The sequence below is a fragment of the Moschus berezovskii genome, chromosome X (genome assembly GCF_049115385.1).
Source record: "Moschus berezovskii isolate FMDL1 chromosome X, NW_MosBer_1.0, whole genome shotgun sequence".
NCBI lineage: Eukaryota > Metazoa > Chordata > Mammalia > Artiodactyla > Moschidae > Moschus > Moschus berezovskii.
The window spans coordinates 14,567,227-14,592,937 of record NC_142488.1 but is presented as its reverse complement, the minus strand read 5'-3'; the positions used below and the strand labels follow the sequence as shown (position 1 = coordinate 14,592,937).

At 44.0% G+C, this 25,711-nt stretch overlaps 2 protein-coding genes across 9 annotated transcripts in view; one reads left to right on the top strand and one right to left on the bottom strand.

Annotated features, from left to right (window-relative positions):
• Positions 1 to 4,361, bottom strand: part of BMX (BMX non-receptor tyrosine kinase) — a 48,275-nt gene extending 43,914 nt beyond the window's left edge. For 3 of the 4 annotated variants that reach the window (XM_055438167.2, XM_055438172.2, XM_055438168.2), the window contains exon 1: positions 4,207 to 4,361. In XM_055438167.2, the coding sequence (XP_055294142.1) occupies positions 4,207 to 4,209 (3 nt within the window). In that variant the 5' untranslated portion in view covers positions 4,210 to 4,361. The remainder of the gene's footprint in view (positions 1 to 4,206) is intronic. The other variant, XM_055438169.2, reaches the window with a different exon arrangement.
• PIR (pirin) overlaps positions 1 to 25,711 on the top strand; it is a 151,734-nt gene that overhangs the window by 40,880 nt on the left and 85,143 nt on the right. For 3 of the 5 annotated variants that reach the window (XM_055438185.2, XM_055438182.2, XM_055438184.2), the window contains exons 2-3: positions 18,364 to 18,494; positions 20,998 to 21,090. In XM_055438185.2, coding sequence (XP_055294160.1) covers positions 18,364 to 18,494; positions 20,998 to 21,090 — 224 coding nt within the window. Of the gene's footprint in view, positions 1 to 15,014; positions 17,060 to 18,363; positions 18,495 to 20,997; positions 21,091 to 25,711 lie in introns of all 5 variants that reach the window. The other 2 variants (XM_055438186.2, XM_055438187.2) reach the window with 2 other exon arrangements.

The following is a 25,711-nucleotide window of genomic DNA, read 5'->3' as shown; positions in this document are numbered from 1 at the left end:
CAGACTTTCTCCTTCTGTTTTCTTCTGTCCCTTCCTTGTACTTCCCTCTTTTTTGAGATTAGCATAGATTTTAAATTGGAGGCATTTCTATGGTGAGGACTGATTTTTAGAAATAGAACGTCTCCCATCTTGTATTAGCACAATAAGTCAACAGGGCTCTGGGACCACTATTGACTCAGCTACCTCTCCAGTGACTAGCAAACTCAGGTCTGCCTACCCACATTTAAGGAAAATTCATTTGGGAAGGTTTACAAAGAAACTAAGCAATAAAATTCGATCTAAAGCTAGAAACCAGAACTCTATTTCCATAGAGAAGCTGGTGGGATTTGGCTGGATACTTGTATATCAGTACCTACATAGAATGCTGCTACGTCACTTCAGTCATGTCCGACTCTGTGCGACCCCAGAGACAGCAGCCCACCAGGCTCCCGCGTCCCTGGGATTCTCCAGGCAAGAACACTGGAGTGGTTTGCCATTTCCTTCTCCCATGCATGAAAGTGAAAGTGAAGTCGCTCAGTTGTGTCCGACTCCTAGCGATCCCATGGACTGCAGCCTACCAGACTCCTCCGTCCATGGGATTTTCCAGGCAAGAGTACTGGAGTGGGTTGCCATTTCCTTCTCCAATAGATGCATCAATTTGCTTACCAAATAGTTCAGGCTGCCTATTTCCATAAACACATGAAACTAGGAAGATTAAAGTGCAAGGGAGGCAGAAAAGAAAAGCTGGAAGAAATCAGTATTTCTGTAAGGAAGTCAGCAATCATGTGTAACCTTTAATGCATAAAAGGTGCATGCTGAATTAACCAGACATATATATGCTGCTGCTGCTGCTAAGTCGCTTCAGTCGTGTCCGACTCTGTGCGACCCCATAGATGGCCTCCTACCGGGCTCCCCATCCCTGGGATTCTCCAGGCAAGAACACTGGAGTGGGTTGCCGTTTCCTTCTCCAAGACATATATATATATGCATATATATATAAAAAATTTATATGCATATTGTTTTCAGATTCTTTTCCCTTAGAGGTTATTACACAATATTCAGTAGAGTTCCCTGTGCTATACAGTAGGTCCTTGTTGGTTATCTATTTCATATATATTAGTGTAATCTGTTAATCCCAAACCCATAATGTATCCCTCCCCTCTCCTTTCCCCCTTTGGTAGCCATGAGTTTGTTTTCTGTGTATATGCACAGCCCATATTCTTGACCATAACACTGATGGTAGAGAAGAACATGCCAGCTGTGTAATCCTCCTAATCAGAGAACACTCTAACCTAAATGTAGGGAGGTAGCTACAGGGTATCCAAGGTGGTAGAAACCCTGGAAGTCATTTTTCAGAAGGAACACTGAGCCCCAACAGCTTAGGTGACTTAGCCAGAATCGCAGCAGTGTGACCTGAGAGACACAGCCCAGGGAGCCAGATGACTGGTGTCATGCCTGGGACACTGCCCACCCCTTCATGGCAATAAATACACTAAAACATCTATGTGTTCAGCTAAACATATGACAGCCTTGCTTAAGCATTCCATATGGTAGAACTCGGCATCAATTTCAGTCTTGCCAGACCCACACAAGGGACCTTTTATTGGAAATATCAGAAAGATGTGACCCATTAAGTAATCTTTGAGCAGGAACCTCCAAAGCACTGTTAAACAGCAAAACTCTAGCCCACATTTTGAAAATGGGTAAGAACATACAACCACAGAAGTTGGAATAAATTCTAAGTGGTGCCAAAGTGGAGCAGGAAGCAGGAAAGGAAGGGAGAAAGGTATGTACAGTTAAAAGGGGCCGTCGGATAGTTCCTGAAACCAATGTGTACATTTCCTGACTGGCTCAGGATGGTGCCTTTAAAGCTTTAGTTTTTAGAATTGAGAGGTGAGGGTAGCAGTTCCTTACCCCTTTATTTGATTTAGTTATCCTCTTTTACTTTACATGTCATTTACCTAAAGATTTTGATAGGGGTCAGGATATTAAAATAATACCTAGCATGGGAAAGCAGTGGAGGAGGGAGGGCGGGAAGGAAAGGGAAGATGCTCCAAGTGCAGACTGGGACCCAAAATGGCTAGATCTGTGACAAACTTGATCTTCCACTATTTGCCCAAGGCCAGGTCTGCTTATCTTCCTGCTAAATAACTGAAAAAAAAATATGATGGTAAGGTAAACGGGAACAGAAAGCTTAACTGAGAATCAGGTAAACTAATTGAAAAATATAACTCTTAAGACACTGGCCTGAGATGAATACTGGCCTCATAGAAACTACGTATCTTACCACTGTGCCACCTGGGAAGCACCCCGCAGAACCTGCCAGGTCCCCATTTCATGTGACATTTTGCAGGCAAGAGAAAGTTACAACTGATCTTGGCATGACATGGAAAGAAAACCTTTAATAGTGACACTTGAATCCAGCATTTTGAAACACCATACTTTGGTTGCTCCAAAACGAATTTTTCAAAACTACACACTTTGTGAAGCCATTTTTAGACAAAGAAGATGAGAATGCCAGTGTCTTTCCTGTTGGAGCTAATACTTGCTTTAGGCGTGAAATTGGTCTTCAGTGCCTCATAGAGCTTTGCTAAACCCTTCCTTCTTCTCAGCAACCTCTTTCCTTCTGCTCCCTCCCCTCTGCCCAGGACACCCTTCTGGGTACCTTCCTTAGGAGAAAAGCAAAAAGTGCTAAATCCACATCCTAATACCTCATGCTGAATTTGTTTAACACGTTACACTGCTAAGGATACAGGTTGATGTGGACAAAAGCACCAGGCTTTGGTGGGTTCAAATCCTTGCCCTCTCTCTATGCAATGTGGCATGTTACTTAACCCTGCTAAACCTCAGCTTCCCTATCTGTAAAGGGAGTAAAACAATAACTGCCTCAAAGGGTTATGAGGAGTCGAGAGAAAACGGCAGTATGATGCCTAGCACCCTAGTAGGTGTTCCAGAAACCTGTACCCCTTCCTCTCATCACTCTGTAGGTGAAATTTTTTAAAAAGATCATAGTGAAGTTTAAAAACTGGAGACAGTAAGATGACCTTCAACATAAATTTCAAGCCTCACCCCTCTTCCCCCAGCGCCCCTCCCACCCCCCCAGGGATAAGATGTGTTGGGAAGAAGATTCCCCATGCCTTCTCTAGTCAACTCGCACCTGCTCTGTGAGTCTGTTATAAGCTTTCAGTCCTGGGACTGGTTACCTTAAAATCAGACTGACCGTGTATTTGTGCCACCAGATTTCTAACAAATCAATACTTGGATGTTATTCAAAGTGTCGTCCATGGACAGGTAGCATGAACATACCCTGGGAGCTTGTTTTAAGTTCACACTCTTAGATCTCACCCCAGCCCCAGTACATCAGAATCTGCATTTTAGCAAGATCCCCAGATGACTTATGTGCACAAGATAGTTTGAAAAACACTGACCTAGACTACATTATAGTTGTCCAACTTCTTAAATCCAATGAAACCATCGTGGTCCATGAGAATTTTCAAAATTCTATGAATTTGGCTGCAGCTGTGTGGTTAACCTCCCTCCCATCTTCTACCTCCGTCTAAAATATCCCAGACCCCTGACTTAGGGAGACTTCAGGAAGGTAAGAACAAATATTCATAGCTAAAATAACATCAAAAAACACAGATAAATAAAAGGCTTGACTAACATTTCTTTTATCTTTTCAGTAGTTATAAAGCCAGTGTGAAAAGTCATGGAAGGACCTATAAAGGAAAAGAATCCGAAAAACTACATATATATATATGTGTGTGTGTGTGTATATACATATATATGTGTGTGTGTGTGTGTGTGTATCTGAATCATTTTACTGTACACCTGAAACCAATACAACACTGTAAATTAACTGTAGTTCAGTTAAAAAAAATAAATAAAAGAAGAAAAAAAAGTCCTGGAAAGGCAATGGCTAAAGAATAGTATGGAGAAACTCAGCAGAGGAAACGACACAAAACCAGATCAAGCCAATGGTGATGTACACACAACCTGACAGTTTCCATGAACAAGATGTTGAGCTCGGAGGGAATTTCCAGTGAATTTCCTATAGCAGGCCCCTGAATGACATGGTCCCACCAAAGAGCCCCATCAATATCACATTCATAATTCTGCAGTATTTTTCTTAAAGCGCTCCCCTCCACCACCCCCCGTCTGTGAACTTCAAGGTCTATAACACCCAGATGCAAACCTATTTTGTAGCCACTTGCCGCTTACACGCACCATTTTGGCTGGTCCTGCTGCCCAGGGCCACGGCTGTGAGGTTGCTCTGCTCTTGCAGGAACACAGCCCCAGCTGTCCTCCTTCCAGCAGCAGCAAATTGTCTCACATTTTCCCAGCTGCCAAGTCAGAAATGGCCACATTACTCAGTGCCCCCCAAACGTTTATTGTCCTGCAAGGCCTTGCACAATCCCACAGGAAACCACGCTCAACACTTAGCCAACACTTGTTGACCTGATTGAGAGCAACAAAAATGGAGACAAAAGCATATTTCATACAGGTTCCAACTTTGATAACTACAGCTCCTGCTTTTCCCAGGCAGCTCTCGGGTACATGTGATAACCTGTCTTTGTTTGGAGAGCTCTGTGCTGGAAAGGACGAGAAAATATCTCGGCCAAAGCCTGCTTGTGACGCTGACTTCTCTCACATGAGTCAGGAAACCATGAGGTAATGCCAAAATGTGCAGAGAATAAGCAATGAAAACTCTGCTCAAGAATGGACCCAGGGAGGCTACAGAGGGTATGAGAGAGCCAGATGGTCAAGTGACCAAAAAGAAGCCCATTTCCACAGCTTAAGAAATCCAGAAATGGAATAGAGATGGGTTTGGCTAATGTACCATGCACCAAGAGTGCAATGAAAGAATGTGATTATCACTTGACTGATTTATGACCATCACTCTAATGGTTTCTGACATCGCAACATTTAAATTTTATTTTTTATTAAAAATTTTTATTGCAGTATTATTGATTTACAATGTTGTGTTAGTTTCAGGTGTACAGGAGAGAGGAAGGGGGAGACTGGAGAGAGGAGACAGGAATCAGAGAGGAGACAGGAGAATATTGCCTGAATATGGCAATAAAGAGAATTTAAAAGGAAAATGGTTTATAATAATAATATTTGCAGTGTGCAAATGCCTAGGCATGGCAGCACTAGAAGACATAATGAAGTCAGATGTTTTCGCCTATTGAAAGTTGGTTGTCTCCTCTCCTCAGTTATACATACATATATATATTCTTTTTCCAATTATTCTCCATTATGGTTTATTATAGGATATTGAGTAGAGTTCTCTGTGCTACACAGTGGGTCCTTGTTGTTTATCTATTTTATATATAGTAGTGTGTATCTATTAATCCCAAACTCCTAATTTCCCCCTCCCTGCCTCCCTTTTGGGAACCGTAAGATTATTTTCTGCGTCTGTGAGTCACAGCATCATGGCTTTACTCATCTTACTGTCTTCTCCTGTGCACACTGACTGTATGTAACCAGTAAGAAATCTAATGATTCATTTTAGGCTCAGCTATGGACAGCTGGTTCCAAATTTGGAAAGAAGTATGTCAAGGCTGTATATTGTCACCCTGCTTATTTAACTTATATGCAGAGTACATCATGAGGAACGCTGGGCTGGATGAAGCACAAGCTGGAATCAGGATTGCCGGGAGAAATATCAATAACCTCAGATATGCAGATGACACCACCCTTATGGCAGAAAGAGAACAACTAAAGAGCCTCTTGATAAAAATGAAAGAGGAGAGGGAAAAAGCTGGCTTAAAACTCAACATTCAAAAAATGAAGATCATGGTATCCGGTCCCATCACTTCATGGCAAATAGACCGGGAAAACAATGGAAACAGTGACAGATTTTATTTTCTTGGGCTCCAAATCACTGCAGATGGTGACTGCAGCCATGAAATAAAAAGAAATTTTCTCCTTGGAAAAAAAGCTATGACCAACCTAGACAGCACATTAAAAAGCAGAGACATTATTTTGCCAACACAGGTCTGTCTAGTCAAAACTGTGGTTTTTCCAGTAGTCGTGTATGGATGTGAGAGTTGGATTATAAAGAGAGCTGAGTGCCGAAGAATTGATGCTTTTGAACTGTGGTGTTGGAGAAGACTCTTGATAGTCCCTTGGACTGCAAGGAGGTCCAACCAGTCCATCCTAAAGGAGATCAGTCCTGAATATTCACTGGAAGGACTGATGCTGAAGCTGAAACTCCAATACTTTGGCCACTTGATGCGAAAAACTGACTCATTGGAAAAGACCCTGATGCTGGGAAAGATTGAAGGCGGGAGGAGAAGGGGAGGACAGAGGATGAGATGGTTGAATGGCATCACCAACTGGATGGACATGAATTTGAGCAAGCTCTGGGAGTTGGTGATGGACAGGGAGGCCTGGCATGCTGCAGTCTTTTGAGAACCTGTCTATTAAGCATTCTGTTAGGAGCTAGAGATGCAGCGGTAAACAGAACAGAGACAGGCCAAACCTTCAGGGGACTTATGTCTCATGGAGGAAGGACCACAGTAAAGTTTTAATTACAGTAGAATGTCTGAAAAATATCTGTTTGAAACTGGAATTTAGGGAATGACAGAGTCCTTTAGAACAATTTAAAATAAGAGAACTTAACGCCCTGACATCAGCAAAGAAGTCACTGATGGACTCCACACAGTTCTCCATCCTCTAGCAATCAAGTTGGCAGTCATTTGAGAAACCGAGGGTGAAGCCAGGTGACTGTGGCAAAGCAACTTAGCCAAATAAATTAATTCTACCCTCTGCTAATTCACTTCTATTCCCATATGGTAATTTGTATTTACTCTGCTGTTTAAACATGGTAGCATGGTTGAAGATCAATTCTAGAATAAAAAGTCAATTTAGGGGAGGGAAGGAGGAAGTGGCAGAGCTGTGGAAATCCTAGGCACAATCTCTTGGGATTCTCATCCCTTTTAGAGGGCTTGGAACACTCAAGGGCAGCTGGGAGGAGTGCTTTCCTCTGAGTCAAATGTTCCAGATTTATTTCTTTATTCTATTCATTCACTTCCTTTGCCACTTTTCCTGAACCTTTCGTGGGCTCTGTATTTTCCATGTCTTTAGTCCAATTCTAACTTGTTGTGGCAACCTGCTATTTCCATTACATGATTTGATTTGCTTAAATTATGGTCTGTGTTGTCATCTCTAGCCAGGGAGACCCATAGGAATTTCCTCTTAGCTTCTCTTCATGAGCTTTTAGCAGGCAACAAGCTTGTGGGGTGATTTGACTTCATGATGTAAACAAGCTTGTTCAGTTGGGAACAGTAGTCCTCACATTTTTACAAGAAAGAACCTGATAGGATCCATTATGTATGTGTGTGTATGTGTGTGTATGTGTGTGTATGTGTGTGTGTGTGAGAGAGACAGAGGGAGGGAGGGAGGGAGGAAGGGGAAAGAGGGAGACAGTCTGTCTTTCTTCTGGCTTCTGACTGACCTCTAGTTTTCTCTTTAAAAAATTCCTTTGACTCGTGGCTTTAAACACCATCTGTATGCTTATGGTTCCAAATTTCAGCCAGGCTCTCTCCCCTGAATTCCAGACTTGTATTTGACTCTTAGTTTGTCCATATATACTTGGAATATCTAATAACTATTTCAAACTTAACATGTGCAAAGCTGACCTCCCAACTAACCCCTCAAGCCAGCTCCTCCTACAAGGCTTGCCTTCTCAGCTAATATCAACTTTAACCTTCCAGTTGCTCAAGCCAAAGAATGTGGAATCACCCTTGACTTTTACCCTTCCTTCACAGCCAGCATCTGATCCATCATGAAATATGGTTAGCCATATTTTCAAAATATATCCCACATTGGCCACTTTTCACCAGCTCTACTGCTACCTACTGGTCTAAGTTGCCACATATCTGTCACCTGGAGTATTGCGCTTGTCTCCTGCATGCTCTCCCTGCTTCTGCACTTGTTGCCTGCTATCCTCCACCAACTAGCCAAAATGATGCTTTCACATGTACGTCAAAGCCCACCACTCCTCCTGTCTGAACTTTTCAGTGGTCCCCCATCTTCTGGTCCCCTAATGCCATCTCTAACATCTTATGATTTTTCTACCTTACATTGCCACTCCTACAATATTCTGAGCACCACCCACCCCAGGGTCTATTTGCACAGGCTGTTTCTTTTGCTTGCCAAACCATCACAGACATCTGCGTGGTTCATTTCCTCATGTCCAGGTTCCATGTCAAAAGGCATCTTGCTAATGAGCCCTACTTAGACCATCTTGTTAATACTACACCTTGCTCCACCCAGCACTCCCAGCCTCCCTTACTCTGCTCACTTTATCTTTTTTTCATAGCACCTAATGTGTTAAACGGAGAAGGCAATGGCACCCCCACTCCAGTACTCCTGCCTGGAAGATCCCATGGACGGGGGAGCCTGGTAGGCTACAGTCCATGGGGTCGCTAAGAGTCGGACACGACTGAGCGACTTCACTTTCACTTTTCGCTTCATGCATTGGAGAAGGAAATGGCAACCCACTCCACTGTTCTTGCCTGGAGAATCCCAGGGACGGGGGAGCCTGGTGGGCTGCCGTCTATGGGGTCGCACGGAGTTGGACACGACTGAAGCAACTTAGCAGCAGCAGCAGTAGCAATATGTTAAAACCAGCTACATAATTTACTTATCTGTCTCTCTTCCCTGAAGAGTAAGCCCACAAGAGCTCTGATAGCTTCTCTCTGTAGCCTGAGCTTTTTCCACAAGAATCTCTTCACAGGGACCATCACTCCATCACCTCTGGCTCTTATGCCTCCTGGTGTTAAGATAATGTACCTGGAGGTTGGGTTCTGATGTGAATAGTTTACACTTACTGGAATCAAAGATGAATGTGTTATCTCTTCTGAGAATGCTTGTATATTAAACCTCAGGTTCAGTGGTGGAACAAATAACCTATTTTTCCTCATGAAAGGAGATGGTGAGTGGAGGGGGAGGGTTAGGGTGGACATCTCTGGGGATTTTTTTTTTTTTTTGCAGGATCTTGGTTCCCTGACCAGGGATCAAACCTGAGCCCTCGGCAGTGATAGCACTGAGTCCAAACCAATGGACCACCAGGGAATTCCTTGTTGTGTAGTTTTGTTGTGCCCTTTCCTGCCATCAGTGAAATATTTACATAGACTGTTGGCATTTTATCAATTTCACTCCCTATTTTTTAGTGGAAGGTAAGGACTTGGGGTCTAGATGGAGTTGGCAAGCCTGTTTTTGGAAGCAAGATTTATTGGAGCATAGCCACAGTCATTTGTTCATGTATTGGGTGAGGCTGCTCTCCTCCAATGGCAGAGTTGAGTTGTGACAGAGGCCATGTGCCCGCAGTCTCTAATATTTACTATCTGGCCTACATAGAAAAAATTTGCCAACTCATGCTCTAGAAAAATCCTGCCAGCTGTGGAAGTGCCCTAGAAGCTTGGAATTTAGCTCAACAGCTCAATTCACTACATCTTCACTAAATTGTATAGTGTATGAGGTGCCGGAGTTGGAAGCAAAAGAAGTTGGCAAAGGGGAGATCTTTATGGAACTTCCAACTACGATTCCCACTTTGATTCAAATTATTTATTTTTCCGAAAATTTTATCGTGAATAATTTCAAAATACATACAGTTTTTAAAAAACCAATACATCGCTAGATTCTATATTTACATTTTACTGTATTTGTTTTGACATCTATTTATCAACCCTCTATCCAGCTGTCAATCCACCTTATTGGTATTACTCCTGCTGCTATTACCTGGGTTCAATCCCTGGGTTGGGAAGATACCCTGGAGAAGGGAATGGCTGCCCACTCCCAATATTCTGGCCTGGAGAAGTCCATGGACTTCTCATGGAGTCGCAAAGAGTCAGACACTACTGAGCAACTTTCATTTTCACTTTTTCCCCACCACTACCGTTACTGTTATTTTTTGCTGCATTTAAAGTAAGTTGCAAACATTAGCAAACTTTATCTGTAAACACTTCAGATTATGTAACTCTTCAGTTACATAATTAATTATGTAACTGAATAAGTAATTCAAGTTGGCCTTTTATTTTAACTCCAACACTGTAATCTTGAAAGCAGCCTTCATTTGGCCAGAAGACACGGCATTATACGACCTGAAAACTGAGAAAGGTTTTCAGGATAACTGAGTAAAGTATCAGGGGAATCATTCACCTAAATTTCTCCATTTCCTTGGTTCAGAGATGAATCAGCCTTTCAGGATTAAGAATGTTTTGCCTGTGGTGAATTCTAGGAAAGTTCTGTGGCTGAGAAGAGAGGGTCATAAGCTGTTCCTTTCTGGCACACTGCCAGAAACCCATGGGAAAGGCAGTTATGAGCTTCAGTGGTTGATCATGTGTAGCGTCCAAGTCAGAGCCCTGGCTAATGGACCAGACTGTGTCCATGCAGATTGCTCTCACGAGGGTGGAAATGGGAGTCAAGGGTACACATCTTTCCTGGATATTTTTAAATATCCTCGACCACGAGCATATCTATGTTCTTCATAAACAAATGCTTACAAAATAATCAGTCCCTGACTTGGAGCCATTTCCTGGAGTCAGAGAGTCTGAATCCCTAATATGGAATATTCTAGAGATATTTGTCATTTAATGAACTGCAGAGACTGTGCTTTAAGGCAAATTACCAAAACCTGACCAATCTTGAAAAAAAGATTTTTTTTAAGAAATATTTTTTCAGTTGACTGCTTGAAGGAGAAAAAATGGCAAATGATGAAATATCTAAGATGTCCATGTATTTCTATAAGGTATATTTTTGAGAAGCGTTTTGAATGAAAAAGGAAAAATGATCGCATAAAATACGTTGATAATGTGGGTGTCCTCAAAGATAGATAATGGTGCTATCTGGAATCATTTAGCAACTGATGGCATATCTACACACTCATATATCCAGCTGCCCGCTCAGCATCGCTGACTGGATGGCAAATAACGGTGTGAGAAGTGCTCACAGCTCCATGTACGAAGTCACATTTCTCATTTCAAAAGGCGGCCCTGTTACAGTGAAATGTTACATGCTGCATATTTCATTTGTAAATATTTGTGACCCCCCTCCCGCGCCCCCGCCACCGCCGCCACGCTTGTTTTTCCTCATTTTAAGTCTTCTAGCTTTTCAGGTCTTTTTTTTTTTCTGTGCAACAGCCTACAAGTAGACTTCTCTGCCTTGCCCTGACAATGCACACCTTTGAATTAGCTTCTCCCTGCGACTGCCTTCTCAAAGTTAAGAAAGAAAGGAAGCTCTTCTGCCTTCCTCAGAGGTGGAGGGGATTTTGAGTCCCAGGGGAAGCTTGGAAAATGCGGTAAACTGAAGGCATCCTCAGGAGTATGGCAAGTCCAATATGGAAGCATGTAAAAATGTAGAGCGCATCCATCTTCTCCTGTTTTCTTGTATCAGGAAGCCATCCTTCTCAATGTCACGTGTAACTGAAGAAACTTTAGAGATTACTGCTCTGCCCAGTGGGACACAACATTTCATCTCTCAAGTCTAATTTAATACATTTTTTATCTTACTGGATGGCTGCTTGCCTTGGTAGTAACATTTAGATGAACAGATTTGCTTTCTGAAAGGGTAAATATTTGTAGAAGTCTTTCTTTACTCCAGAGAGCTTTGAAAATCCACCACATCTCTTTTCTTGCATCAAAGCATATTTTTCAGTTATCTATCATCATGAAACAAATAATCTGGAAACTGAGTGGCTTGAAACAACCATGTTTATCTGCTCACAAGTCTGTGGGTCTGGAAGTTGGGAAGAACGCAGTTAAGTGTTCATGTCATAGACATACGGAGTCAGCAATGGCAGCTGGGCCTGAAATAGCCACTTCTCAGATGGCTAATCTATATATCTGGCGCCACAGTGTCCTTGGCCCCTGTCTCCTTCCTCACATGGCGTTTCTTCTTCCAAGACCACTCCTCCACGTGGCGTGGGAGAATGCTGGTCTCAGAGTCATCACTCCTTTTACAAGGCAACTGACTTCCAGAAGGCAGGAAGCAGAAGCTGCCAGGCTACTTCAGAGCCACACTTAGAACTGGCACTATCCCTTCCAGTGTGTTCCATCGGTCAAAGCAGCCACAGGCCCTGCCTAGACTTAGGAGGAACAGAAGTAAACTCCACTTGTGGTGGTGGGGTGTGTCAAGGTCACACTAAAGAAGAAGATGTGTATGTGGGAGATACTGTTGGAACCATCTTAGGAAAATAGAGTCTTCCAAAGGAGGAGAACCAATGACTGATCAACAGTGTGTAATCGTGATAACAACGTGTAGCCGTCATGCTTACCAGGTCAAGCATCTCATCCAGATTTGACAGGACAGACAGGCAAGCTTTCCTAGAGGGAGTGATGTGGAAACTGAGAGCTGAAAGATGAATGGCAATGAGCCAGATCAAGGAGAAAGAAAGTTCCAGGCAGAGGCACAGCAAGTAGACACAAGAGTAAATGCACTTCGAGAGCCCTAAAAAGTTCAGCATAAAAAGGAAAGAGGGGCCACTTCTGTGTGTGTATGTTTATCCTTGAGCAAGTATCAGCATGCTGAGGGTGAGGCTGGGTTAAAGACATCACAGGATTTTCTCTTGAGGGCAAGGAAGCTTTTAGGTGGTTGGTTTATTTCCCTGCGACTTGGAGAATGGTTTGACTACCAGAGAAGATGGATGGTGGGAAGCCCTGGATATATTTAAGAGATAATAGGAGCAGAATCCACAGGATTTCAAGGTGGACAAATGATGTCTTGGGTTTTAGGCTCAGGCAATTGGCTACACGTTGAACTATTTGGTGGGGAATGCAGAAGTATTCGGAGAAAGCAGTGGCAACCCACTCCAGTACTCTTGCCTGGAAAACCCCATGGATGGAGGAGCCTGGTGGGCTGCAGTCCATGGGGTTGCTAAGTCGGACACGACTGAGCGACTTCACATTCACTTTTCGTTTTCATGCATTGGAGAAGGAAATGGCAACCCACTCCAGTGTTCTTGCCTGGAGGATCCCAGGGACATGGGAGCCTGGTGGGCTGCCGTCTGTGGGGTCACACAGAGTCGGACACGGCTGAAATGACTTAGCAGCAGCAGCAGCAGAAGTATTTACCAAGGACTGCCAAGTGCCAGACAGAGTCCCTGCTTTTGTTTTCTTTGGAGACAGTTGCAAAGGTTAAGTATAATGAAGATGAGCAGCAAGATTATTTCATGGCACTTTTAATGTTCTTGTATATTATCTCATTTAGCTTTGACTCATTGAAGTAAGATGGTGATTTGAGCCTTGCTGACGCTGACATATAAGTAATCTGGGAAAAGCCTTTCCTCTACATGACTGTTAGAGCAGGTCCCTAAACTAGGCCTGCAGCCAAGTGTAGCCCACTATCTTGTTTTTAGAGCCTGTGAGCTTAACAATGGTTTTTACACTTTTAAATGCTTGAAATAAAAAATAAAGAGAGGAGTAACACTTCATGATAAGTGAAAATTCCATGAACTTCAAATGTCAGCAGCCATAATTCAAGTTTGTTGAAACACAGCCACACCCACTTATTTTACATGCTGTCTCTGGCTGGCTTGTTGCTACAAAGGCCAACTGCCTCAGCCACCTCAGAGAACATGTGCAAAGTCAAAAATATTTACTATCTGGCACCTTCCTTCTTCAAAAGCAGGCAATGAGCTTTCTGCTGTTTACAGAATAGAAATCCGTAGAGGCTTCTGCAACTCCACATCGCCCTGTAAAGGGCGAACAGCCAGCAACTTATTGATGTAAGCAATAATTAAGCAGTGCTTAGGGCCTGCCCACTGTATAATCATAAGGGATTTGATTTAGGTCATATCTGAATGGTCTAGTGGTTTTCCCTACTTTCTTCAATTTAAGTCTGAATTTGGCAATAAGGAGTTCATGATCTGAGCCACAGTCAGCTCCCGGTCTTGTTTTTGCTGACTGTATAGAGCTTCTCCATCTTTGGCTGCAAAGAATATAATCAGTCTGATTTCGGTGTTGACCATCTGGTGATGTCCATGTGTAGTCTTCTCTTGTGTTGTTGAAAGAGGGTGTTTGCTATGACCAGTGCATTCTCCTGACAAAACTCTATTAGCCTTTGCCCTGCTTCATTCCGTACCCTAAGGACAAATTTGCCTGTTACTGCAGGTGTTTCTTGACTTCCTACTTTTGCATTCCAGTCCCCTATAATGAAAAGGACATCTTTTTTGGGTGTTAGTTCTAAAAGGTCTTGTAGGTCTTCATAGAACCGTTCAACTTCAGCTTCTTAAGCATTACTGGTTGGGGCATAGGCTTGGATTACCGTGATATTGAATGGTTTGCCTTGGAAACAAACAGAGATCATTCTGTTATTTTTTTGAGACTGTATCCAAATACTGCATTTCGGACTCTTTTGTTGACCATGATGGCTACTCCATTTCTTCTAAGGGATTCCTGCCCACAGTAGTAGATATAATGGTCATCTGAGTTAAATTCACCCATTCCAGTTCATTTTAGTTCGCTGATCCCTAGAATGTCCACTCTTGCCATCTCCTGTTTGACCACTTCCAATTTGCCTTGATTCATGGACCTAACATTCCAGGTTCCTATACAATGTTGCTCTTTACAGCATTGGACCTTGCTTCTATCACCAGTCACATCCACAACTGGGTATTGTTTTCGCTTTGGCTCCATCCCTTCATTCTTTCTGAATTTATTTCTCCACTGATCTCCAGTAGCATATTGGGCACCTACCGACCTGGGGAGTTTCTCTTTCAGTATCCTATCATTTTGCTTTTTCATGCTGTTCATGGGGTTCTCAAGGCAAGAATACTGAAGTGGTTTGCCATTCCCTTCCCCAGTGGACCACATTCTGTCAGACCTCTCCACCATGACCCATCCGTCTTGGGTGGCCCCACACAGCATGGCTTAGTTTCATTGAGTTAGACAAGGCTGTGGTCCGTGTGATCAGATTGGCTAGTTTTCTGTGATTATGGTTTCAGTGTGTCTGCCCTCTGATGCCCTCTTGCAACACCTACCATCTTACTTGGGTTTCTCTAACCTTGGACATGGGGTATCTCTTCACAGCTGCTCCAGCAAAGCACAGCCGCTGCTCCTTACCTTGGACGAAGGGTATCTCCTCACGGCTGCCCCTCCTGACCTTGAACGTGGAGTAGCTCCTCTCGGCCCTCCTGCGAACTTCAAGCTGGTTCAAGCTGGTTTTAGAAAAGGCAGAGGAACCAGAGATCAAATTGCCAACATCCACTGGATCATCAAAAAAGCAAGAGAGTTCCAGAAAAACATCTATTTCTGCTTTATTGACTATGCCAAAGCCTTTGACTGTGTGGATCACAATAAACTGGAAAATTCTGAAAGAGATGGGAATACCTGACCTGCCTCTTGAGAAACCTGTATGCAGGTCAGGAAGCAACAGTTAGAACTGGACATGGAACAACAGACTGGTTCCAAATAGGAAAAGGAGTACGTCAAAGCTGTATATTGTCACCCTGCTTATTTAACTTATATGCAGAGTACATCATGAGGAATGCTGGGCTGGAAGAAGCACAAGCTGGAATCAAGATTGTGGGAGAAATATCAATAACCTCAGATATGCAGATGACACCACCCTTATGGCAGAAAGTGAAGAGGAACTATTTTTCCTTGAGGAAAGTGAAAGAGGAGAGTGAAAAAGTTGGCTTAAAATCTCAACATTCAGAAAACGAAGATCATGGCATCTGATCCCATCACTTCATGGGAAATGGATGGGGAAACAGTGGAAACAGTGTCAGACTTTATTTTGGGGGGCTCCAAAATCACTGCAGATGGTGACTGCACCCATGGAATTAAAAGATGCTTGCTCCTTGGAAGGAAAGTTATGACCAACCTAGATAGCATATTAAAAAGCAGAGACATTACTTTGCCAACAAAGGTCCGTCTAGTCAAGGCTATGGTGTTTCCAGTGGTCATGTATGGATGTGAGAGTTGGACTGTGAAGAAAGCTGAGCGCTGAAGAATTGATGCTTTTGAACTGTGGTGTTGGAGAAGACTCTTGAGAGTCCCTTGGACTGCAAGGAGATCCAACCAGTCCATCCTAAAGGAGATCAGTCCTGGGTGTTCACTAGAAGGACTGATGCTAAAGCTGAAACTCCAATACTTTGGCCACGTCATGCAAAGAGTTGACTTATTGGAAAAGACCCTGATGCTGGGAGGGATTGGGGGCAGGAGGAGATGGGGACGGTAGAGGATGAGTTGGCTGGATGGCATCACCGACTCGATGGACATGAGTTTGAGTGAACTCCTGGAGTTGGTGATGGACAGGGAGGCCTGGCGTGCTGCGATTCATGGGGTCGCGAAGAGTCAGACACGACTGAGCGACTGAACTGAACTAGGGCCTGCCCAGCTCCTTTAATTCTCATCACAACCCCATCAGCTTGTATTGTTTTATCATCACCACGCCCGTTTTACAATGGAGGCACTCGAGGCACAGAGAGGCTGAGCTACCTGCCCAAGGTCACACAAGGCCCAAGAAGCGATGGAGGTAGCCGACTCTAGCAAAGACAAATTTTCCGAGGAGGTCCAGTTGGGACCTTGGCCTGAACACAGCACCTGCTAGGCCCATCCACTCCTCCTAGGGCCCAGGGCGCCTCTCTCCCAGTGACATTTCCCCGCCCGCCCATCACAAGAGCAGCCGAACAGGCTGGGGCGGAGCTGGGGCGGAGCTGGGGCGGAGCGAGGAGATCTGCGCGGCGGCGGACTGTCAATCAAGGAGTATCACCCTTGCCCAGGGCCTCTGAGACCCGTGGACTCCCGCTTCCAGCCTCCCTGAGGCCACTGGCAGCGAAGCGCTGAGTCACGGTGAGGCAGCCGCGGGGCGCCCTCCGAGCCCGCCCTCTCCACGCCCCCTGCCGCCGCCGCCGCCGCCGCCGCCGCCGCACGGGCTGCTGTAGCCGCCCTTCACCGGGCTCGAGTACCTGACGCCAGCTGGGCCGGGTGGGGCGGACCCTGCCCTCTCTGGCCGGCTTTAGACGCCCAGGGGAGTCTCCTAAGGGAGATGGCCAGTGATGCTTAAGTAGTCCTCTGCAGTTTGGTGCAAGTCGCAGACGACTTTTCTTTCTGCAGAGCACTAAGATCTGGTAAGTACCTCGTCAGTGGTGCACGTGCATAGAACTTAATTGGAGGTGTCTGGAAAAATCCAGAAATAGTCCAAATTGGGGGCGGGGGGTGGACGTAAAATACTTTCTAGATGTTCATAGGTGGAGGATTGAGTTAACTAAAGGTGGCACCCCAGGGGAGGACACATTTAGGGTGAGCCTTGATTGGCTGAAGGGTTTTGCCGCGCAGAGTGCTCTGAGTAGCAGCAGCTCACATTCTCAGAACACTGACTACACTTTGCAGAATCTACACTGTTTTATGACTCCTATTCACAGGTGGAAAGCCTGAGGAACAGGGAGGTTTAGCATTTGGCCTCAGAATCCACAGCTGATAAGTGGTGAACGTGGGATGCAGACCCAGACTGTGAAGAGTCTGTGCTTCTTGCGAAAATATCTATCTCGGTTTGAGTGGGAAACTTTGAAGGAATGGATTATATGTCATTTGCAGAAGAGCTTTAGGGATTGCGTGTATTGTCTGCAAGCATTTGAAGTGGAAAATGGACTAATTATACTTGTTTTGTGATATGCTCTGGAGTAGACTTTAGACTCACAAAGAGGAAGCACTTTTGAATTGGGGGTCCTGAGTAGAATACAGATTGCATGGTCATGTGCTCTTCCGTGCTCTGGAAGACTTCAGAGAAAGCTTCAAAGATTTCTTGCCACTTAAGTTGACCCTGAACTTCAGGGATAGATGAGTCTTTGAATTTGATGACCCTCAAAGATCCCTTTCAGTGCCAAGATCCTTGCACATTCAGATAAGAGATACCCAGATCTCTCTTAGCTCGTGGTAACAGCTCCCTTCTGGGGCAACAAGGGGTAGAGGTAGGGGCAGAGATTTCAATCATGTAAAGCAGGTAAAGTGCTCATTAGAGGTTCTAAGTAAATGCCCAGCAGCTGTATTACTAACTGTGGTCAACGGTAGTCCTAGGCCTACACCAGATAACCATTGTAAATCATTAGTAGGGTACTGGGAACCTCCTTAGCACTCACAGGCATCCGCTATCATTAGTGATGTTTGAAAGCATCTAGCCCAGGTCTTGTGCGGAGTAAGCAATTAAAAAATTATAGCTGTTAATATTGGGCTGGCCAAAATGTCCCAAAAGTTCATTTGGGTTTTTCTGTAACATCTTGCAGAAAACCCCAAATGAACTTTTTGGCCAGGCAATATTTGGGGCGGGGTGTGGGGTGAATTTCCTATCCTATATTGTATAGTACGTGGGTGGTCGGTCCCTCCTTGATGACTTCTCCGTTTTGTTGTCCCTTCTCTTACCCTGCATCCTCTACAGCTGAGTCTCAGAACACTTGCTTTTTAACCTTGGACACGATGTCATCCAAGAAGGTTACCCTCTCAGTGCTCAGCCGGGAGCAGTCTGAAGGAGTTGGAGCGCGAGTGCGCAGAAGCATCGGAAGACCCGAGGTATGCTGGTTGAGTGGCTGTTTCATGCTTTTTTTTTTTTTGCAGAAGGGACTGGTGGGACCCTGAGGGTAAGCTTGGGAAGAGAGGGCATTAGACAATCATGAGCTGCCCTGTGGGGCACCTTAGGAACCAACTCTAAACTTAGCAATTGGGGTCTCCTGGAGACCAGCCCCACCCCAAAGGGATTTCTGTACTGTGGATCCAGTCATCCTGACTGAAACGTCTGTGCCCCTCTCCGAACACCCACATCCTGAGTTGATTTGTCAGCCTCCACACACATGCCCAGACATACCTGCTAGATCCCCTAGGTTTACATGCCCACCAGTCAAAGCACCAGGGACAGATGCTGGGGCCCAATCCCAAATTCCTAGGAGAGAGAATCCCGTTGCCTCGTCTTGGGTCAGTTCTCTACCCTGGGGAAGTCAGCCATTTGCCAGGCATTTTGAGTTCTTAGAGAGATGGCTGAGACCAGACTCTTTGGACCTCTTGGTGGGGGGCTAAATGGGGGCTTCCCTCAGAGAAAGTGATTGTAGGTCAGGCAGACTTCTTTCAACATTAGAGAGCAGTTTTATTTGAAAACTTTGGGAGACATGGGACTTGGAGAAAAGAAAATCTTATGTGCAAAAATAGGAAATGGTGATTCTAATCCATGGAATACAGTGCTCAGCTCCAGATTCCAAAAGCAGAATTCTTTTTATTGAGGTATAATTGACATATAATATTAGTTTCAGGTGAACAACACAATGCTTCAGTATTTGTATATATTGCAAAATGATCACAAGTCTAGTTAACATCTGTCACCATACTATTTTTTTTTTGTCATGAGAACTTTTAAGATCTATGCTCTTCAGTTCAGTTCAGTCGCTCAGTCGTGTCTGACTCTTTGCGACCCCATGAATCACAGCACGCCAGGCCTCCCTGTCCATCACCAACTCCAGGAGTTCACTCAAACTCATGTCCATCGAGTCGGTGATGCCATCCAGCCATCTCATCCTCTGTCGTCCCCTTCTCCTCCTGTCCCCAATCCCTCCCAGCATCAGAGTCTTTTTCAGTGAGTCAGCTCTTCACATGAGGTGGCCAAAGTATTGCAGTTTCAGCTTTAACATCAGTCCTTCCAATGAACACCCAGGACTGATCTCCTTTAGAATGGATTGGTTGGATCTCCTTGCAGTCCAAGGGACTCTCAACAGTCTTCTCCAACACCACAGTTCAAAAGCATCAATTCTTCAGCGCTCAGCTTTCTTCACAGTCCAACTCTCACATCCATACATGACCACTGGAAACACCATAGCCTTGACTAGACGGACCTTTGTTGGCAAAGTAATGTCTCTGCTTTTTAATATGCTATCTAGGTTGGTCATAACTTTCCTTCCAAGGAGTAAGCATCTTTTAATTTCATGGCTGCAATCAGCATCTGCAGCCATTGCCTTAGACCTGGCCTTTGTTGTTGCCCAGACTGTTGAAAAGTGAAAGTGAATGTGGCTCAGTTGTGTCCGACTCTTTGTGACCCCATAGACTATACAGTCCATGGAATTCTCCAGGCCAGAATACTGGAGTGGGTAGCCTTTCCCTTCTTCAGGGGATCTTCCCAACCCAGGGATCGAACCCAGGTCTCCCACATTGCAGGCGTATTCTTTACCAGTTGAGCCACCAGGGAAGCCCAAGAATACTGTAGTGGGTAGCCCATCCCTTCTCTAGTGGATCTTCCTGACCCAGGAATTGAACTGGGGGTCTTCTGCATTGCAGGCTAATTCTTTACCAACTGAGCTAGACTGTTGAAAGCACCTTCTAAATATTCTTTGCCTCCCATCTCTTCCTTTTCCAGACCATCTTCTGCATACATGCTAGAATGGTCTTTCTCAATCATCTCAACCTGATTAAAGCCATTGCCTTCAGGATAAAGCCCAAACTCCTTTATGATTTGACCTCTGTCCTCAGCCCATCTCTCATCATAGTTCCATGTGCATTGTTTGCTTCACAAGAGTAGTTTCCTCACAGGTTTTCAATCTTACCAAGCTGCTTTTCTGCTCTTTTATTTAGAATATTCCTCCTTCTCCTGCTGCTTCTTGATTAACTTCTACATATATGTCCTTCAAGGCTTAGCTCAAGTGACACCTCCCTGGTTGAACCTACCCTAATGTCTCCCCATTCTCCTATATGTTAACTTCCTCCAGAGCTTTATCATCATAGCACAGTAATTGATGTTCTAGTGTGTTCCCCTATGAGATTATGAATCTTTTTGGACTGTATCTTGTTTGTGCTTGACTACTTAGATCTTAGACGATCATGAATCATTTGTCCACTTCTCATAAAATGTCAACTCTTTAATTTAGTGACTGTGTGTGTGTAAGGAGTTCTTTCCTGAAAGCATTTCGTATTGCAAAAAATTGCTTATTAGCCAAGTTGTTTTTAATGAGATTCATTAGATCTGTTTATGAATGTAGCCCCAAGTAGTGTGACTTAAAAGGCACATCTAATCTGCTGGGTTTTATTTTTATTTCAGTTAAAAAATCTGGATCCATTTTTACTATTTGATGAATTTAAAGGCGGTAGACCAGGTGGATTTCCTGATCACCCACACCGAGGTTTTGAAACAGTAAGTAAAACAATTTGACTGCAAAAGTGTGTATTTTAAAATTTACATCTGTTCTTAAAATTAATACTCTCTTCTAATAGAAAATTCAAATTTAGAAGCAATAAATAATAGGCCAAAGTTAATCTATAAGTTCCTGGCTATAGACTGGCTGTTAGTAGAATTTTATTAATACTATCTGTTTTATATTGTCCATGCAATTCTCCAGGCAAGAATACTGGAGTGAGTTGCCATTCCCTTCTCCAGGGAATCTTCCCAACACATGTATTGCAGGGAAAATGTAGGGACAGTTCCTAACAAAGTTTAGTCACCTCCTCCCTGAGGAAAACAGACCAGGGCTTAGTGAATGAATAAATATTTATTGGTGTGTGGTGACATGAAGCCATGGTTCAGGTCATCTTTTGTATGTTAGAGTGTGCGTGTGTGTGTAGGGAGAGAGGACAGAGGCAGAGGGAGGGATGCTAAGGAAGAATGAGCCATGACCGCTGCTGGAGAGTGAAAGTCACTCAGTCGTGCCTGACTCTTTGCGACCCCATGGACTATACAGTTCCATGGAATTCTTCAGGCCAGAATACTGGAGTGGGTAGCCCTTCCCTTCTCCAGGGGATCTTCCCAATCCAGGGATTGAACCAGGTCTCCCACATTGCAGGCAGAATCTTTACCAGCTGAGCCACCAGGGAAGCTTACATCTAGGATGTTGTCTAGTTAAGGAGGTGAAAGATGAACAGGCAAAGAGTTAACCACTGCAGTGTGAAAACAGAATAAACCTAGAAGCTTCTGAAAACAGTATGAAGGATTAAGATCATTGGATGGATTTCCCTTCTTCACTTAGCCATTTGCCTTCCACTTCTCTTCTCTGTGATCACTTCAAGGCCACTGTGCCTTGCTTTACAGGAGTAATGGAAACCATGCCTTCCTCCTCCCCTACGTGCATGCTGAGTTCTGACCCAGATCCCAGAGCAGGTCTCCCTACTGTGCTCTTATGTTTCTGGTATCAAGACATTCTCAACACCCCATCCCACAGCTCCAGCTACCATTTTACTAATCCTTCAAGATCTTTTCAAATCTCACCATCTCCTTCATATCTTCCAGACAGTCCCAAGAGGATACCCTTTCTCCTTCATTTGGCCTCCATAGTATTAGATTTTTTCTAGTCTTGTACATGTAAGATCTTTATGGTGGCCTTGATCATATTCCACTTGTATTAAAACGAATTTTCTGAACCTCCCCTCCTGCACCCAACAGGATTGGAAGTTTCTTTATCTCATATCATCCTGCTCATCTCCATGTTTTCCTGGTGGAGATTCTGTCTTGCTTGGCTGAATTTAATTGAATAATAAAAAGAGGTGGATTTTGCTGAAGATGATAAATACATTAAATAAAATGACTGATGAAACACATCACTTTCTTATCCATTATGGAAAGGAGATTTAATTTCCTTTCTAAATGACGGTTTATAAGTCCTAAGGTGCTCAATGTTAAACTACTCTGGGAAAGGGTTCAGTGGTAGAATATTGGTATTTGACTCTTCTGAGTAAGAATTTTCCATAAAAGTGTATTTGTTATTACAGGCAGTCCTCGTCATCTGTGGATTCTGGATCGGCGAACTCACCTACTCACTAAATTTATTTATAACTGTGGTGCTCGCACCATCATTTGTGGGTATGCATGGGCTCCCATCTGAGGGTGAACAAGACAACGCTCTGCCTTCTTGCTTCAACTCTCTTACGGCAAACAAGTGTCCTTCCTGAGGCCAATTTAGTGCCACATTTTGTGCTTTTTGTTGCTGACCTTGCTGTTTTAAATGCCCCCAGGCATAGTGAAGTGCTGTTCAGTGTTGCTAAGCGCAAGATGGCTGTAAGGTGCCTTTTGGAGAAAGTACGTGTTGGAGAAGCTTCCTTAGGCCTGAGATGTAGTGCTGTTGGCCCTGAGTTCAGTGTTAATCAGTCAACAATGTATAGTCAATAAGGTGTCTTTAAACAGAGGCACACATAACAGAAGGTTATGTATTGATTCTTGGTTATGACTGGAGGCTTGCGGGAACCTAACCTTGTATTTCCCCCGGAGCAGTGGTTCAGTGTTGGCTCACTCTGTGATCATGGCAACTTAATAGAACATCAATTTAGTTCAGTTCAGTTGCTCAGTCGTGTCTGACTGTGACCCCATGGACTGCAGCATTCCAGGCCTCCCTGTCCATTGCCAACTCCCAGAGTTTACTCAAACTCATGTCCATTGAGTCAGTGATGCCATCCAACCATCTCATCCTCTATCATCCCCTTCTCCTCCTGCCCTCAATCTTTCCCAGCATCAGGGTCTTTTCCAGTGAGTCAGTTCTTCGTATCAGGTGGCCAAAGTGTTGGAGTTTCAGCTTCAGCATCTGTCCTTCCAGTGAATATTCAGGACTGATTTCCTTTAGTATTGACTGATTGGATCTCCTTACAGTCCAGGGGACTCTCAAGAGTCTTCTCCAACACCACAGTTCAAAAGCATCGATTCTTTGGCACTTAGCTTTCTTTACAGTCCAACTCTCACATCCATGCATGACCACGGGAAAAAGTGTAGCTTTGACTAGACGGACTTTTGTTGACAAAGTAATGCCTCTGCTTTTTAATATGCTGTCTAGGTTGGTCATACCTTTTCTTCCAAGGAGCAAGCGTCTTTTAATTTCATGGCTGCAGTCACCATCTGCAGTGATTTTGGAGCCCAAGAAAACAGTCTCTCACTGGTTCCCACTGTTTCCCCATCTATTTACCATGAAGTGATGGGACCAGATGCCATGATCTTAGTTTTCTGAATGTTGAGTTTTAAGCCAACTTTTTCACTCTCCTCTTTCACTTTCATCAAGAGGCTCTTTAGTTCCTCTTCACTTTCTGCCATAATGGTGGTGTCATCTGCATATCTGAGGTTATTGATATTTCTCCTGGCAATCGTGATTCCAGCTTGTGCTGCATCCAGCCCAACATTTCTCATGATGTACTCTGCATGTATTTTTTTTTATGAAAAAGATTCATTTATGTAACACATCTACGGTTTACAGAGGGCTTTCATTTACACAATCTTCTTTTACTCTCAGAACTATTTGCAAAGTAGAACACTTGTCACATTTCACAAGTAAGGAACTGCTACCTAAAAACAATGCTGTCACCTGTGGCCATACTTCGTTTGTGGGTTTTGGGGACACCACCTTCTTCAGCCATTTTTTCCCTCCTCCTCTCTTTTTTCTCTCTTGGGAAAGTCTTTTTCTGTGGTGAAAGTGAAAGTGTTAAGTCGCTCAGTCATGTCTGACTCAAGTGACCCCATGGAAATCTCCAGGTGAGAACCTGGAGTGAGTATCTTCCCCTTAAAATAAATGCTAATGGGCCTTTCCTCTTCTCCTGCTGCTACCCTCTCATTAGGTGGCCTCATCCACTCTCATGTTTAGCCATCACACGTAACTGACAGCTGCCAAATCTACAATGCAGAGTCTGGAATCCTCTGTGGAGCACTTGACCTATACACACAACTTCTGCCTCGTAGCCAAGGCCTGCAGAGGCAGCCGGTAGGGACTGTGAGGAGGGAGGAGGCTGGTGTTTAGCTGAGGGACAGGACTGCAAAAGCCACTGGAGCTCAGAGGTGTGCGAATCCTAAATACTCGGCATGATTTTCCAGCATGTTGATTTTTGATTCCTAAGCTAACTCTTTTCTACATGGTCCTAATCTCACATTGCTTCAATTCTTTCTTTGAAAGTGAGAGAAGTTTAAAATATGAATCTGAACAATATAAGAATCTTGTATGAGCCAAGTATTATCAGTCTAATTCTACCATTCACTCACTCACCTGATTTGTTCAAACATTTATTGAGCGCTTTTCAATTGCCAGGAGTGGCACAAGGCGCTGGGCTTAACAATGATTAAGAAAAGTCCCTCAAGGAGCTCACAGTCTAATGGTAAACTACTGAGTAAACTGAGGCACAGAGCGATAATGACTTACCCGATGAAGTAGAAAGAGTGAGGTGCTCGGGAACATGGGACTAGAGCTGGAGAGAGGGCAGGGGACCAGTGACTCATCATAAATAAACCCCTCTGGTTGAAGAGCAAGGCTGCGTACAGAAACATATTACAAAATCTTGCAAAAAAGGTTGAAGTAGTTTCCAGCTGTCACCATGACTGAATTCATGTCTTGCAAGGAATTCAGTCATGAGCTGATGGCATTTCTACACTTGTCCCTAAAGCCTGGGGCACGTCATCAGTCTGCTTGGATACAGTGACTCTGTAGGGAGCCTGAAGTCCAATTTTAGCACTGGGAAATCATTGAAATACTTGCATTAAATCCACAAACTTTAACTGCACACACATTTATGTATTTCTACATGTAAGAAGTTAGGGAAAAAACTCTCCTCTAACGAGTCGGACATGACTGAGCGACTGAACTGAACCGAACCCTCATTCAGAGGATTCTAATAAGTTATAGATACCATGGAAATTAGAGAATATGTCTGTTACTTTCCATATTTAAATTATTTTGGCTGTACAAGGGTGAACAGTCTCACTCAGACATGTTTCACAAGTGATCTAGACATACAAATATGTACAAAGATGTCACGTCAGTTTCGTGCACACACCCATCCACGCAGACATGAACCCG